This window comes from Ictalurus furcatus, chromosome 23 (genome assembly GCF_023375685.1).
Source record: "Ictalurus furcatus strain D&B chromosome 23, Billie_1.0, whole genome shotgun sequence".
Lineage (NCBI taxonomy): Eukaryota > Metazoa > Chordata > Actinopteri > Siluriformes > Ictaluridae > Ictalurus > Ictalurus furcatus.
In genome coordinates, this window is record NC_071277.1 from 16,605,677 (window position 1) to 16,621,545 (window position 15,869).

The following is a 15,869-nucleotide window of genomic DNA, read 5'->3' on the forward strand; positions in this document are numbered from 1 at the left end:
CAAAAATCCAAGCACATGGTTTACAAGTTTTTCTTTTCATCCCAGCTTTATTATCCTGCAAAAATCCAATCCGGTTCCTTATAACGTTTTTCACGTTTCGTCCAATAAGCATCAGAAATGCATCCTGTTTGGGCGGGATGACCGAAAATTGACCAATCACAGCGCAGAATAGTCAAATCAAGGCGTGTCTATTCTGGACCGGAAGAGCGATCTAGGGGAAAAAAAAATAACGAAGCAGCTCGAGTCGGTAGAGTTAAGATGGCGGCATGTGGATTGTTGTAGGAGCTTGTTGGATGTTTCGGCGCTGGATTTTTGTTACGTTTGAACAGAATTTGTGTCGAAATAACGCGACCAGACTTAGTAAAGTGTTAAAAGACCCACTCAGAGAGATAATTTCCCATATTTTGGGGTTGTTTCGGATTTAAATCATGACCTCTATCCACTTCGTTGTGCACCCGTTACCCGGGACTGAGGACCAGCTCAATGACAGGTAATTTAGGCAAACAAATCAATATTTTTTGTCCAGGGTGTGGTGATTAAATATAACTTCAGCCGAATAAAACACATCTGCCTGGGCGTTATGTTGTTTATTAACATGTGTATGTGTGCGAATTTAGGACTGATAAAAGAGGCGCAGTTGGGACTGAATCGTTACCGCGGCTGATGCTAAACACAGCTAGCAAAACGCGCAGCTTAGCTAAGCTAACTGGAATGATTGGACAATGCGGGTTGGGGGATGGGGAGGGTGAAGGAAAAAAATAAAGACGTGAGCCCTGATTAAACGAGTTTATACGAATAAGGAAATGTCAAAGAATCCAGAAATACGGGTTCGTCTCACGATTTAAGACTATATCCGGGTGTTGACGTAAATAATGCAGCTTGATAGGGGAATAAGAAAATCGCTCGGCGGTTGCCATGCATGCTTAGCGGCTAGTTCTGTCAGTAGCGAGAAAACTCCCTAGCGTTACTAATGTTTAAAATTTTCGTGATCATGCCCCACAAAAGTGCGTAAATACAACATACAGGCAGTACGTTAAGTGTGCGTTGCTAGTTTTGACGTGGCTAGTTTGAATTCACCGAGGCCGGTTAGGTAACTAGTTAGCTTAGCATAGGCGCAGACCACAGACATGTAATGGCCCTGAGGTTGAGGAGTTTATATTTGGTTCACACTCCACCATGTTATTTTCCTGTCGCTTTTGTCTTAACCTTGGCTAAGAAGCCGTCTTTAAGAGCTCGTTTTGCTTTTTGTACATATTATTTTTTTGGTTTATAAGTGTTTAGCTTTAGTTATTTTTGTATGACCGACGACATTAAAGCTGCCAACTGTTTTTTTTTTTCTTTTTTTTTCCTTCAATGGAAAGGAGCAAATTCACGCGCAAAAAACTCACCAGACGCGACAGGTGACGTCATTAAAATATTAGCATATTGATTTGCATATTAATTGGATTTACAGTGTGTTTGCATATCAAATCTAGATATTGAATATACGTGTTTAATTTTCCTGTTTTGAAAATCTTTTTGTTGAGGAATCAAGCAATCCAGCAGTCACACAATTCCAGATTATTAGACTGTAATATAATTTTATCAGAATAGAAATTATGTAAAGAATAAAACCCCTGGCAGTGTGCTGTTATAGGAAAATCATCATCAGTGATGGGGAGGCCTTGTGCAGAGCGAGTTACTGTTTCCTCCCTGGGGTGCATTATTTTTGCATTACTGCCACTGGGCAGTTGAAGTGTGTTATTCCTCTTATAACACAGCGATTGCAATGTTTATTAAAAAACATCAGACATCTTATAGGTAGATTTAACGTCGCGAAGCATCCGAGAGCCAACTTAGTTCTTGTTCTCACTTATGATAAACAGTTATTCCCTCACCAGCCTCTCTCTTTCTCTCTCGCTCGCTTAAAAAACGCATCTTTTCATTTTCCAGAGAAACCAGAAAGCACAAACTCTTCTGTCCTGAAGAATTTCTTGTGCTGATCAGCACCATGACGGTTACAAAGCGCTTACAACAGACTCGTTACAAAAAATCTCAAATAAATCTCTAAAAGAAAACAAATACGCTTTTTGGAAAAAAAAAATCTATTTATTGTTAGTTTAAGATTATGTGGAGTACCTGATGTTACTATAGAAACAGTTCTGTAGTAGAACGAGAGCATTAATAGTAACCTGTTGCTCATGTTACAGCTGGAACTACTTTCGGAGCTGTGCTGTTATACGAAAATAACGCACATCTTTCGGACCAATCAGATTCAAGCATTCAGTTGCGTTGTCAGTCCGTGCAGGATTTCAACTTTTTTTTGTTGTTGTTGTGATTGTTGCGACCAAAAACACTCGATTTTGCTGCAGCTTTAAAAAGTAATTGTGATACAATTTTTGGAGTTTGTTTTTGGTGGAAAACTACTTGAGTTGGCGAAATTGCAATCGCATGAAAATGTTTTGCACAGTCTTTCGCAGTGATGAGACCCTTTAGCTGTACTCATGTTCGATGCGCCTGACTTGGAGAGGGTTTTGACTGAATCCGCTTTGTGATGACATCACATTATGTGTCTTGGCCCAAATCTGCGGAAATTCCCCGTAATTTAGAAAAATTGCAAACTCATCTGAATACTGCAGAGTTTGCTTGATTTTGCGTTCATTTCTGCGACAGCAAAATACTAGACAGACTGGGTTGTGGTATAATCAACCTGATTATGATTCAGGACCATGTCCCGAAGTGTTTATTTCCTATTCACCACAGTGATTTGACAATTACAATTGTTCATTTATTGATGACCAACACATTATACTTTTTATCCATTTATTGTCATCACTTGACTTCATTCCCTCACTGGCATATTTTTTCCTTCTTTCTTTTGAAGTTAATAAGATGCAGCTTGTTGCAGCCAGAACTACTGTCCATGCTGCTGTTATGGAAAATTAATCAGCACCCCACAACCAATCAGAATCGAGAATTCAGCAACGCTATGGTCATTATATAGTTGGCGATAAAACAACTAATTGAAAAACCACAGCTCAACGCTCGGTCATCGTTAAATTAAGAAAAGAACGTCATGTCTTTCGTCGTAGGAAACTCCCAGATGGTTTTGCCAGGTTTTTGCCGTGTGTTAAACGTTTTTGCCCGCAGGTTGAGAGCACGTGATATGCTGGATCTCATTCCTGGTCTCCACATCAGCTCTGTACATTATCGTATGATTGTTTTATGTTGTACTTCAGTGAATTGGTTTATTCATTCTTTATGACTGTCTGTAAAAATACAAGCTCGGTTTATGACCTCAGGCGAAGACCCGTTTAGGGCCGGCATGTGAAAAATGTACTGTGTAGAATTACTGTTAAATATTACAAAATGTTTTGCACCGTTAGCCTCGCTGCCACATACTGAATCAGTATATGTGCTTTGAAAGATATTGAGTTTTTGGTAATGCACCTGGGAACCTTGTCAAGCACGGAGGAAATAAAGAAACAGTGGGATCGGTGGGGAAAAAACCCATGTATGAACTCAACATGAAGAGTTGTTGAATATCCTCAACATATGTATGTTAGTATGTTATATATTATATTATACATATTAGTATATTAGTTTAGTTAGAAAGGATTTCTCTTAAACATGTTATGCTTGCTGATTCATTAAAGCAAACAAATAAAAACCCGGACATGATATTCGACCCAGTCCCTCAGGACTAGAGTTGTTATGGTGTCAGTCTTTAATCTGGTTGCCCTGCTGGAAAAATCCCCCGATAGAAACCTTAGAATTTGTAATGGTTTTGATGGTTATAATGGGAATGGTATTGGTTTTAATGGAAATTGTAATGGCCCCAGTGGGACTCTACTCGTTATTCGTTGCCTTATATTTATTGGTGGTATGTTATGTCTAGCCTTGTGCCCAATGCTCCCTGGGATAGGGTCCAGGTTCCCCGTGACCCTGAAAAGGAGTAAGCGGTAGAAGATGGATGGATGGATGTTATGTCTAGTGGTTATTTTTAATGGGTAGCTTATGATTTGTAGTGGAAACCATTAGAATTTCTGTGATGATTGTTTTTTTCAGCAGGGTGGTCATTACTGTCTTCGCAGGGTTTTTTTAATTTTTGTGCTGCGATTTCACAATCTTCAGGACTCATCTCAATTCATACTACAGAATACTACATATACTACATACTACAATTCATACTTTTAAGGAAAGGTCGTTCCCCGAAAAAACTTTTCTAATGCCCTATCTTTGGCGGGATTAAACTTGGGGTCCTGGGGTAATTTCTTATTTAACAGGTGCTCCTCTTTGATTTTTATTTTCGTCCGTGTCGGCCATGTCTGTTTTTTTTTTTGTTTGTTTGTTTTTTTTTTGCCCCCCCAGGCGTCCTCTGAGAAAAATACAGTCTGAATGACCTACCGTTTCTTGCCGATCTCAGCAGTCATCTGATCATTTTTGTCTCATTCGGATTCACGTCTGTGATGCAGAGGTCACCTCACATTGTGGGGGGTGGTGTTTGTTTGACTGCTGCTTCTTGCCATATTTAGTGTCGTAGCATGTGTACCAGTGACCCTGCCCCCATTATTAAACATTTCCTGAATCATGGAATGAATTCTTCTCGTATACTTCGTGATCGTTGTGTTTGCAAATCGTCGCTGGGGCTTTTGGTTCATCCCAAACTGGAATAAGCAGCAGCATCTCTTCGGATTTGACGCCATGTTGTGAATGGCGCGAGATCGTATGGCCATGTGAAGCAAACGTCTTGTAGAAAATGCAACCCGCTAGAAACACGCTGCTCCTGTGGTCATTTTTTTGCTGTCCTCGTGCGAGAGTTCCATCACTGAGGAGATGTGTAAAATAATTTATTACAGGCTTCCCCCTGAAAAAAACCTAATCCAACCCGAATAGGGCATAAGACAGAATAACTGTTAGGGATTTGATATTTCACATTGTACCGAATAAGACGGTATACACAGTGTTTTTCTGGTTTGCATCAAACCTTTGTGTCGTCTTGTGTTGATTAACGTTGTTGTTTTTGAGAATGGTATCTCAGCTCAGGAGCGTCGTAGGTTGCATTGCAAATCTAATTTTAAACATGTCTGAACAGTTAGGGTTGCTGGGGTTTTGACATTTTCATGGTACGATGACCTGGTCTTAAACCCCCCCACAGTTTCATGATGGCGCGCACTCTGCAGTCTCGGGTCATGTGACCTTTCAGAAAGTTTGAGGTCCGAGGTTGTTACGGTCGGTTTATGGATGTGATGTAAAGATTGTAGAGATCTTATTAAAAGGATTCAAAAAGATTTCTTTTTCATCTGCTGTGTTTGGATCATATAGAACAACAACAGTAGAAATTTAAGGCTCGGCTTTGTTCATCAAATCCCAACCATTCCGTGCCAGCTGTGCCTTTTTTTTTTTGGTCCCCAGACACCACCTTCCAGTCTTCAGAAGACCCCCGTAAGGACCAAAGTGTCCCTCGGATGTGAATAGGAATAATCGTTCTGTCAGTGTGTAATCGCGTTTGGCAAGCCGTCCGCTCTCCTAGACGAGCGAGGTGGGGCCGGCGAGATTTTCTGCCACTGATGTCGTAGGAAATGAGGTGCTTTCCAGCATTCATGTGCAGCTGTGAGGTTTGGTGTGACATCCGAGTGTTAAGCTTACACGTGAGCTGTTGAGTTGCTTCAGTGCACAGGACAGGACAGCTGTTCAGTCTGTTCAGAGTTTGGGTTCGTGTGCCAGCTACTGATTCAGAGCTGATGGAGCGGATAAATCTCAGACGGCAGGTTTGCAAAGTGAAGAGGTTTTTCATATCCTTAGGCTGCCGTTCTCTGATTGTTGTGACTACATGTCGCTTTTATTAAAGCGTTTCCATGCACTGTAGCCAATAAATCAGTGCTTTTTTTAACGCAATACTCTAAGATTTTACAATACACATCTCGATTGCTGTGAGTACCAATACCTGGTTACGGTACTCTGTGTCATGTTTCCAAGTGTTACATTTCCCAAGATTCATTACTGTAGATGGAGAAGTTGATGTAACGAAGAGATCAACAGATTTAATCACAGGTGTAAATTTGTACTGTCATGCCTAGGGCTGTGACGGTTGCCATGACAACCGCACCACCGCGGTGGTAGTTTGCCACCGCGGTGGTGGGGTGCCACCTGCGGTAGTATCGCATCACACGCCACGTTAATGTTTCTGCTTGAGTGGGCACTACGACGAGTACAAATTATAAAACAATATAATATATAATAAAAATACAGCTGAAGCAATACATTTGGACGAAGCCGTTTTTATAAAAAAAAATTACGATCTTTAACATTATTTAGGTTACCGCTCTACTGGTATTTCTTCCAAAGTTTTATAGGCTTGTGGTATACAACACTCATAAAAGAAATAAAGTATTCGTCAGAGAAATGTGCGACTGTGTTTAACTCCATTATCCACTTCTTCTTCTCCCTTTGAGGGTCAATCACAGTACCGTAACACGTGTGTGTATATTATACCATATAGTGATAAGTTTCACAACCCCTAGGCTATAGTGTGTATCTGATGATGATGATTGTAATTCTATTTTAAATAACATGTGATCAGTCAAATCGTGTTCATGTTTAATGACATCACACTACCTACACTGCCTTAATTGTGGTAAATACTTGTGATTTTAATACCGAGAAGAATAATTGCAGGTGCTTTAGCCAACATTGTGCCACAGTTCTCACCCACAGTCTGATATTGTCTGGGTTTTGGTAGGCGGCATGTTTTGAGCAAGAAACACGCAGCGGTCTTAGCTTGCACTCTGAAGCTTGCAGTGTTCTTTTTATGTTATTTATTTTTTATAAACATTAACAGCATGGCTACTTTTGTAAAATGTCTTTTATCTGTTTCCCTCAGTAGCAGTTTAAATGTAATCTGCACCAAACCAACGCTGTGGTGTTATAAAGCGTGCTCAGCTCATAACCTCTCAGAACCGTTCCTTATCTCTGAACAGTGCAGATTGTCCCAGGAATACATACACAACCGCGTGTTGGTCGGTTCATTGTTTGCAGCTTTGTTAGTGACTGATCTTTCCTCCCCTCCGGTGTGTGTGTGGGGGCGATGTAGAGCTGCATTGTTGCTGGAGCTCCTTCAGGTCCTCAGAGGCTTAATCAGAGGTGTTACTCCTCCACTTTGACCTGTTTCCAAGGAGACTCCTCACGCTGTGTGTGTTTTAAGGAGGACTGGGGGAGGTTGATCCTCCCATGTGGCTCGAAAAAGACAATACTGAACACTGGGAATTAAACGCTCAGGTTAAGGAGGGCTCACAAGGGAATACCGGCTCGAGTTTCTGCCAAATGTTCAATCTACCCATCAAGAGATTTTGATTTATTTATTTTTTACCTTGAACTATCACACTCGATGCTGCATGTTGGATTTAGATTTATCACTAACTCTAAATGAGAGATGTTGAAGCTTCTATAACAGATTTAATGTCTCGCGTGTCAAACGCAATCACTATTAAGCGAATAAATGCATTTTTAGTGAACTGACTACTAAAAAAAGCGACACCGATTATTAATTAAATAGCATGTTATTGATGGCTTATGAAAAAATGATCTTTCGGAAAGATAAATGTCTAATTAGTGGTTTTGCTATATTTAAAGGCTAGTAAGGACCATTCTTTCAAAAGCTGATTTGAGATGGAATGAATATAATGCTTTTGTTTAAGCGGGAAAGTGTGTTTAGCAACGTTCAGAACACGTCCAAGGTTGTTTAGCAGGTGGTGGAGTTCAGGAACGAGCAAAGAGAAGGACTTGGACAATACTGCTCTCGTTTTTTTATTTATTTATTTTTTAAATTTTTGCTTTCAACCTTGGACAGCTAACCTTGACTGTAGGAAACACTGATGCTGTCCTAATACGCAGACTACATAGACCGGCTTCGGATGATTCGGGAAGCTACCTTTTAAGCTTTTGGATGCAAAAAAGAAATGTATCATCCTTCTGGTCAGGTCTGGCCTGAGCAAGTCGAGTACTTGGGAAGTCGTTCATTATGTCGGTATTCGTTTCTGTATTTGGCCTTCTGAGGCGTCGCGTTTCCTTTCCTCTCCTCTATACAGAAAGTGCAGCATGTGGGCTTTTTCCACCTTCTTTATAGTACACGTGCCATTTGGGTTTCCGCCAAACGTCTGGGAAGAGTCACGTGACGCGCTATTAATCAAAGACGTCAAACTAATCTCTCAATCATGTTCAGTCTGTTACAGAAATGTTATCTCAAATACATCTTTTATACCAAATCAAATAAAAATAGTTTTTGAAAGGTTAAAGGGTGATTGGAACCACAACGGTATAATGACTCTAAGCTATTTAAAATAAATAATAATAATAAAAAAAAGTTCTGCTGTGCATAAAATGAAGCTGAAACAGGTCTTCAGTTCACATCAAACACCAGAATGGGGGAAAATGTGATCTCAGTCCCCTTTGACCGTGGCATGGATGTTGGTGCCAGATGAGCTGGTTTGAGTATTTCAAAAACTGCTAATCTCCTGGGATCAGTGTCTAGACAGTCCTTCCATAGGGCTCGAAATTTACTTTACTTGGTAGCACTGGTGCTCCCAACTTTAAACACTTAGGAGCACACTGAAAATTAAGCAACACCACAACTACGATTATTACAACAATTACTGCTCCTACAACTATCCCCCCCCCCCCCCAAAAAAAGTATATAACCTTGGGCACATTTGTCTAAATGAATTATCTTCATTTATTAATGTATGACCTGTGTATATTCACTTCTTTGCTTTTGTCAAAACTTTATCCGAAATTTGCCATGCTCCCCTCCAAACATGAAGAACTCTGTTTAAAATATATATTAATGCCTTTCATTTGTATCTTTCATGTATTTCAGTCACGTTATTTTTTGAGATAATCCATTTACTCGTGCTTCTTGCAGCCGAGTCGTGCACTATAAAGAGCATCACGACAACATTTAATGTGTGAATTTCGTGATTAAAAAAAATACATAATTTGGAAGCCGAGACTTTATTCACAAACCGCTGATCATGAATTCCGACTTTAAATGGTAGAGCGCATCACATAGACACGATAGTGTGAATAAGGTCTGTTCGACGCAAACCACGGCATCGACGATATGAAGCAGGAGTTGGAGGAGGGCTGTGCAGCAGCTGACTGTGGAGTTAAATTCTAAAAGAAAGACAGACTGCTTGACGTGTTGATTTTATTTGATGATTTCATCCGAGATGAAGCGAATATAGTACATTTTGCATGAATTTCCCGCATTATAAAGCCAAGCGTTGCAGGAATGGTTTAAATTAGGTGCAATCCTGTGCCGAATTTCAAGCCCTGGGATTGACGGCTAATGGTAACTGCATTAAGGTTAAGAATGTAAAGATAAAATATAATTGGTTATAGAAATGAAAACTGGTTGCACCACAACAATTTTCACTTGCACAAATGCTCCCGAATATATTTTGAGGTCACACAGATTAAATTTCGGGATTTCGATCCTTGTTCGAATATTGCGAACTCCGCATTAAACTGAGGACAGAATTTAAAAAAAATGCTGTGTGACCAGTTGGTGGCGCTGCAACAGATCAAAACATGAAATTGGCACTAAATGTGCAAGCGTTGGTCCAATACACATGATGGCCGTCATTGGTCAATCAATGTTCAGCAGCTAATAGACAAGCTTAATGAAGGCGGATATTTCTTAAAATTCTTGTTTTTTTTTTGTTTGACTTATAGGATTGCACAATATTAAACTGTATTTTTTTAACACCCTTAATGGCCCCAAATGGCTTGAACCTTGATTGCTGCTTGCAGCTATATTTAAGTGTTTAACCCCGAAGGGCTGAAACCCTATTGTAATTGTAAGGAGTTTTATTGTTTCTCTGCCCTAAAACTGATCGTGCAGACCAAACCATCAGTCCGTAGAGAGCTGAGACTTTGAGTGAAGGTTGTACCCCATCGTACTACAGCGTCGCAAAGTTTCGGCCCGATCGGACAAATGGTGGCGTTATTGTGCGCATTTTTTAGAAAAATGGCCATAACTTTAACCATAACTACACAGGAAGTAGGCGTAGCCGCTTTTATGTAAATAGCTATAACTCTTGAACCAAATAAGATATCTTCAACGAATGTGGCATGCTTGTGTGTGAGGTCTCTCTGTCTCAGCTGCCTTCAGGGTCTATGAGGACGTTCAAGTATGTTGAAAAACATGGCCGCCATCGACCAATCATATTTCAGCAGCTATTAGACAAGGTTAGCAATGGCCGATCAGAATTTTGTTTGACCTATTTGACTCTTGGTCTAAGAGGTTTGTGCAAAGTTTTAAAAAGAAAAATTGGCCACTGGGTGGCACTATCACGTGCTTTAAGCCTTTTACACCTTACCTTCTGTGTCATGAACATCATAATTGTTATGCTTTTCGGTTTCTCTTACCTTTTATTGGATGTTGTGAGCACCGTTGCATTAATAACGTCACCTGGTAACAAGCACAGCGATGAGACGGCAACATGGCGGCAGCTTCTAATTATGAGGCCATTCGTGGGGGTTGAATCATTTTGATTGTAACTGTACCCGTCATTGGCATCATGACGCGAGGGTACCTGCATTGTTCTAGAACAGCGGCACCTTGTGGTCAGAAATTATAATGCAATTAATAAAACTGCTAATTGCTTTTGATTACTTTTTCCCATTGTCATGAGACTGGTCTGCGTAGATTCCGTGGCTCAAGCCGAGAATAGTGATACCAATTTAGGTCGTGATCGGCCGAACTTGCTGTCCTCCATTTTGAATTAACTAAAAAAACAGACTTTTTCTAACTCTTCCTAGACCGTTCATCCGATTCTTACAAAATTCGTAAGAGATCATCTTCAGACCATGCCAGCAAAAATTTTTTTTTTATTTAAAAATTTTTTTTTTAAAAATGTAAACCAGACCGTTCTCAAATAACATGTGAATGAATCCAATGGAGAGCATGCCAAAACGGAAATGAGGCTTTATCTCCAAAACAGTTTAGTATACTCATACCAAAGTTAGTATATGGCATAACCATCCTGACATAAGCATACATACTCAGTTTCGAAACACCGCCATCTAGTGGTAACGAGATATGGGGAGGAAAATGCACATTTTTGCTTCTAATTTCTGAAGGGTTTGTCATAAAATCATGACACTGCTAAAATCATGCTTGCTTATCTCCTCACTTTGCCTCTGTCAGGCTTGGCCCCAGAGTTGCTGCTTGCAGCTATATATTTGTTTAGATTTGTTAGAATTTGGATGTCCTTTGTTTTACCTGTTTGTTTACATCAACAAAGCTTTTATTTAAAAAAAACAAGACACTTTAGTAACAGTGCACTTATTATTATTTTTTTCTGCACTCTTCAGACCCCTCTATTTATTGGTGTTTTTAGTTTCGTATGCAAGGAGGAAGTGAAATTGACAAAATTGTGATAAATAAAATGGTTCAGTTCAGCTATGTAGTTATCATTGTGTCAAACAGAGGTAAAACAATAAATAAATAAATATCGGTTCTGCGTATCGGTTATCGGGCACATGAACATGCAAATAATCGGTATCGGTTATAAAAGAAAATCTATATCAGTCGCTCTCTACAAGATACTAAACAAGTTGGGGACATTGATGTCATCGCAGGAGTAGACTGTATCTGATGTCGTCATTGGCTATATTATATTCACATTCAACTCGTTGACATGTTCTGGTGGTGGTATAACTTTTCCAAACAGTTTGGATTGGGGGGGGGGGCGTCGACACGTTGAACTATATTCTCAAATGAACCTGATAAGGATTTTTAATTCCGTGTACACAAAAGAACGTTGTGCCTTCACATGAGATCAGACGTAATGCACCTTGGACAAATATTAGTGTATTTCTTATTACAGTCTCTAGTGAGTTGTATTATTTAAACGATGGGTATGATTTATGGGATTGCCTCATCTCTGAGGAATATACGATGGTCCTGTAAATGTGTCTAAAATGAAGACTCAGAAGAGAGAGGATGTAAGAATGGTCGGATTTATTTATTTATTTATTTATTTTTTAATATCGCTGCAAGTCACCAGTCGCTGTACTATGAAGACGCCAGTAGGCGTTCCTACTACTGGTTGCCATAGTAACATTGGTGGTGCGACTAGCATTCCACTTTTGACGACAAACCAGTTTTCTTGCCGCTAAAATTCAACATTCACCAGTGTGTATATACGCATCATATCCTACGAGATGAAGGAGAAGCAGCGTGTGCTCGTTGCCATTGCGGCCATCTATCTGCAGTGCAGCGCAAGCACCGATTACCTTAGCTTCGCTTATGGCCTCCTCGGCCTCCATGTTTCCTGGGTGAATTGTCCGGCAGCTCTGGATGCTCCATCAGATCCTCGTTCCTTCTCCTAGCGCGCACGGGAAGCCACTGAGCATGTGTGCTCTACTGTCTTCACTCCCATTGGTAGTCGCTGCACCAAGGCAATCCAAATTTGCCTGAAGTTAAACTTTTCTCAACTTTGTCGCGTTGCTAGACACGCCCCTCCCAACGGCATTACTTTGGATTTAAAAAAAAAAAAAAGAGAGTCAAAGATGCTGTAATCCTGTAACGTGTTGTCTAATTAACGCTGTTAATTCTCCCTACAGGCTTCGTGAAGTGTCTGAAAAACTCAACAAATACAACTGTAACAGGTGAGCTGTTTGATTATAACACCACACAGGATCTCTGAGCAGGCGCACTCGCCTCAACAGAACATCCTTTATCTAATCTCATTGGCATCCGAGTTGTTCTGTATTTCTGTTAGTAAAAAAAAAAACAACACATGGCGAGATCCACTTCATTTTTATCATGATCTAATCTCCTTCTCTCTTCTGCAGTCATCCACAGCTTAACTTGCTGGAACAGGCCACGCTTAAACAGTGTGTAGTCGGACCAAACCACGCTGGCTTCCTGCTTGAGGTAACACTTGTGTTTGTTTTAAAAATTTTTGCCCACGCTGTGATATTTACCTACTAATCACTTTAGAAGCAGGAAATGACGCTGTGCTCTGTTTCAGGATGGCCGGATCTGCAGGATAAGCTTCGCCGTGCAGCCAGATCGGCTGGAGCTGGGCAAGCCGGACGGAAACGATGGGTGAGACTCTAATCATGTTTTCTGAGGAGTCGTAGAGAGAGCAGACGCTTTTACGAGCAGATAATTCAGATCTATTGCATGCATAAAAAAAAAAAAAAAAAAAAGACGTTATTGATGTTTTTAGTTTGTTGCTTTCGGAGTCAGCTTTTTGAGTGTAAGCGTGGGATTTAGGGCGATGTTGAAAAATCTGATGCGTAATGTTATCTTGTAAGCATGATGACTATTACTTTTCATTACTAACATGTAGGGCTGCAACTAATGATTTTTATAATCGATTAATCTGTCGATTATTTCTTTAATTAATCTGTTAGTTGGATTCAAAAAGCCAGTTTTTATTTTCACGTTCTGCCCGATGTCGTCCTTTGTGCAAACTGAAGCCAATGAAAGAGATATTAAATGTGTCTATGTGCGCTATGCTATACATTGTGTAAAGGATTTTTAAAAATATTAACATTATATTTTAAAAGCAAAAAAAACCAAAACAACTGATTGTCCACAAGCTTTAAAGCAGAAGTTAAATCAGTATATTAAAAATGCTAAAAAAGAAACGCAAAAGTGTTAACTGGTAAGAGGTGGAATGTTCTGCAGTAACGCACACATTCACTCATTTGAACACAGTAACATGTTACTTTATTCTGTAAATGTATGACGCTTCTTACATTTATATACAATTACATGTTATATGTTATATCCATTACAGTTACTACTCTCATAAAAACACAATTACTTTTGTTTCTACGTATAGCTGAATATTGCATCGAACAACACATTAGATCAAAATGAATATTTTAGTCAGAGTTATCGCGCTTCCTTTCTATTGCACGCTGTTTGATTGACGCACTCGTTCAGTGAAGTTTAACGGAGACTCGCTCGCTGTCAGGACGAGGCTTTATGTCAAATTGAAATACTGGCGTGAATTTCTAACATTTCCAGCTAAGGCTATAATGGTAAAAATGTCAATTCTGTGCTGAAGAAAGCATGTCTGGAACATTTTAAACAGCACACGCATCTGTCGCAGCATCTGACACGACAGGCCATGTTAATACACTCACGAGTTTGCTTGAAGCGCTCAATATAAAACGTTCTCATTATCGATTAGTTGTTGCAGCCCTACTAATGTGTGATGGAATGGACTCGCTGCTAAAATTCTTTATGTATGTCCCAGTGGAGCTGCAGTTTTTCTCCAGAATAGTGGTAATAAAGGGTTTGTGAACAGAGTAGTTAAATAACTGCATTAAAGCCAGTGGATTTAGGGAGGAGACATGAGGGAGAAGGAAATATCCTTTGAAACTTTTTTTTAGTGCATGGTGTTATTGCTTTGCTGCTCTGGAATGAAATGGCTTTGCTTTGGGTTGCAGAATGCTGCTGTCTTTTTTTTTATTTTCTTTTCTTTTATAATGAAATGCTTTTTTTTAAGCCAGTGTTTTCCATTGAGAAGTCCAGGCTATTGCATCACTTATTTATTTTTTCTAAAAACCTAAAATTGACTATTATAAAGCACAGATTGCTGTCCCAGCACTCAGCAGCCATTTTCCCACCTCTACATTGATTAATGACTTGCAGCCAGTTCTGACATATATCCAAGGGTGTTGCCATGCTAGTTAGCCCTCGAATTCTTCCTCCACTCGCTATTTCAGACAGAGAAATTAACACATCAATGCTTGGCACGACCAGGCTGTACTCAATAGTCCCAAAAGTTGGGGCTGCAATTCTTGTAACTGTAATCTCCGGTCTTTTGTTTCCAGTTCAAAGTTGAGCAGTGGCTCAGGGACAGGAAGGACCTCCAGGCCAGGTAGGACTAGTGATCCACCCTGGTTCCTGTCTGGTTCTGACACTTTGGGCCGACTGGCAGGCAACACCCTTGGGTAAGTGGCTGGCAGGGGGCATTCAAAAGCCTGGCAGAAAAATCCTGAGGGTTTGTTTGTTTTTGTTTCTTTTGTGTCATTTCAGGCTTTGAAATACTGATGAAAATAATTCAGACACATAATTTGGGGGAAAATTTTTTTTATAACCGCCCTCTTAGGGGTTGGAGAATTAAAAATGCATCATGATTCCTAAAGACCACCAGAATAGTGGTGGACTTCTTTTTATTTATTTATTTATTTGTTTATTTTTAATAAAAACTATAAGAAACATGTGTTTAGAAAAAATACACCTGGACGGAAAAAAAAATGTTCAATACTATAACAGATTTGAATCTTGTTGTTAACGTATATTATGGAATCAGACTTCCCCCTTCCCCATAAAATTCATTAGGTGTAACTAAAATATCATTCATATTGCTCAGTAGGTCTTAAACCTGCATTTGGCAACTAGAGGCAAAGGATCAACCCTTTGACGTGGATTTGTAAGATCAGGAAAAAGCATTAAGATGTCTGCTGAGGACCACCACCCCGACTAATAGCATGTGTATATATACTTCTGTACAGGAGTCGCTGGAGTTCAGGAGTCGGCGGAGGAGGTGGAGGCAGCGGGGGTAGCGGCGGTGGAGGGACAGGAGGAGGCGGGGGCAGTGGTGGTGGAGGAGGGGGGGCTAGCGGAGGGGGAGGAGCATCTTCTGGTCGCTCAAGCGCTGCAGCGCGTGATTCGCGGAGACAGACACGCGTGATCCGCACGGGCAGAGACAGAGGGTCGGGACTGCTGGGGAGCCAGCCGCAACCTGTCATACCAGCATCTGTCATTCCTGAGGAGCTCATCTCTCAGGTAACCCACAACATTACTCAAATGGGCGATTGAAAAGGTACACAATCACATGGCATTGATAACTCGGAAT

The 15,869-nt window shown here is 40.2% G+C and overlaps 1 protein-coding gene across 5 annotated transcripts in view; it reads left to right on the forward strand.

Moving 5' to 3' along the window:
• Positions 1–196: 196 nt before the first annotated feature.
• ubr5 (ubiquitin protein ligase E3 component n-recognin 5) overlaps positions 197–15,869 on the forward strand; it is a 44,820-nt gene continuing 29,147 nt past the window's right edge. For 4 of the 5 annotated variants that reach the window (XM_053611126.1, XM_053611128.1, XM_053611127.1 and 1 more), the window contains exons 1-6: positions 197–490; positions 12,610–12,654; positions 12,841–12,922; positions 13,020–13,096; positions 14,842–14,961; positions 15,526–15,799. In XM_053611126.1, coding sequence (XP_053467101.1) covers positions 429–490; positions 12,610–12,654; positions 12,841–12,922; positions 13,020–13,096; positions 14,842–14,961; positions 15,526–15,799 — 660 coding nt within the window. In that variant the 5' untranslated portion in view covers positions 197–428. The remainder of the gene's footprint in view (positions 491–12,609; positions 12,655–12,840; positions 12,923–13,019; positions 13,097–14,841; positions 14,962–15,525; positions 15,800–15,869) is intronic. The other variant, XM_053611129.1, reaches the window with a different exon arrangement.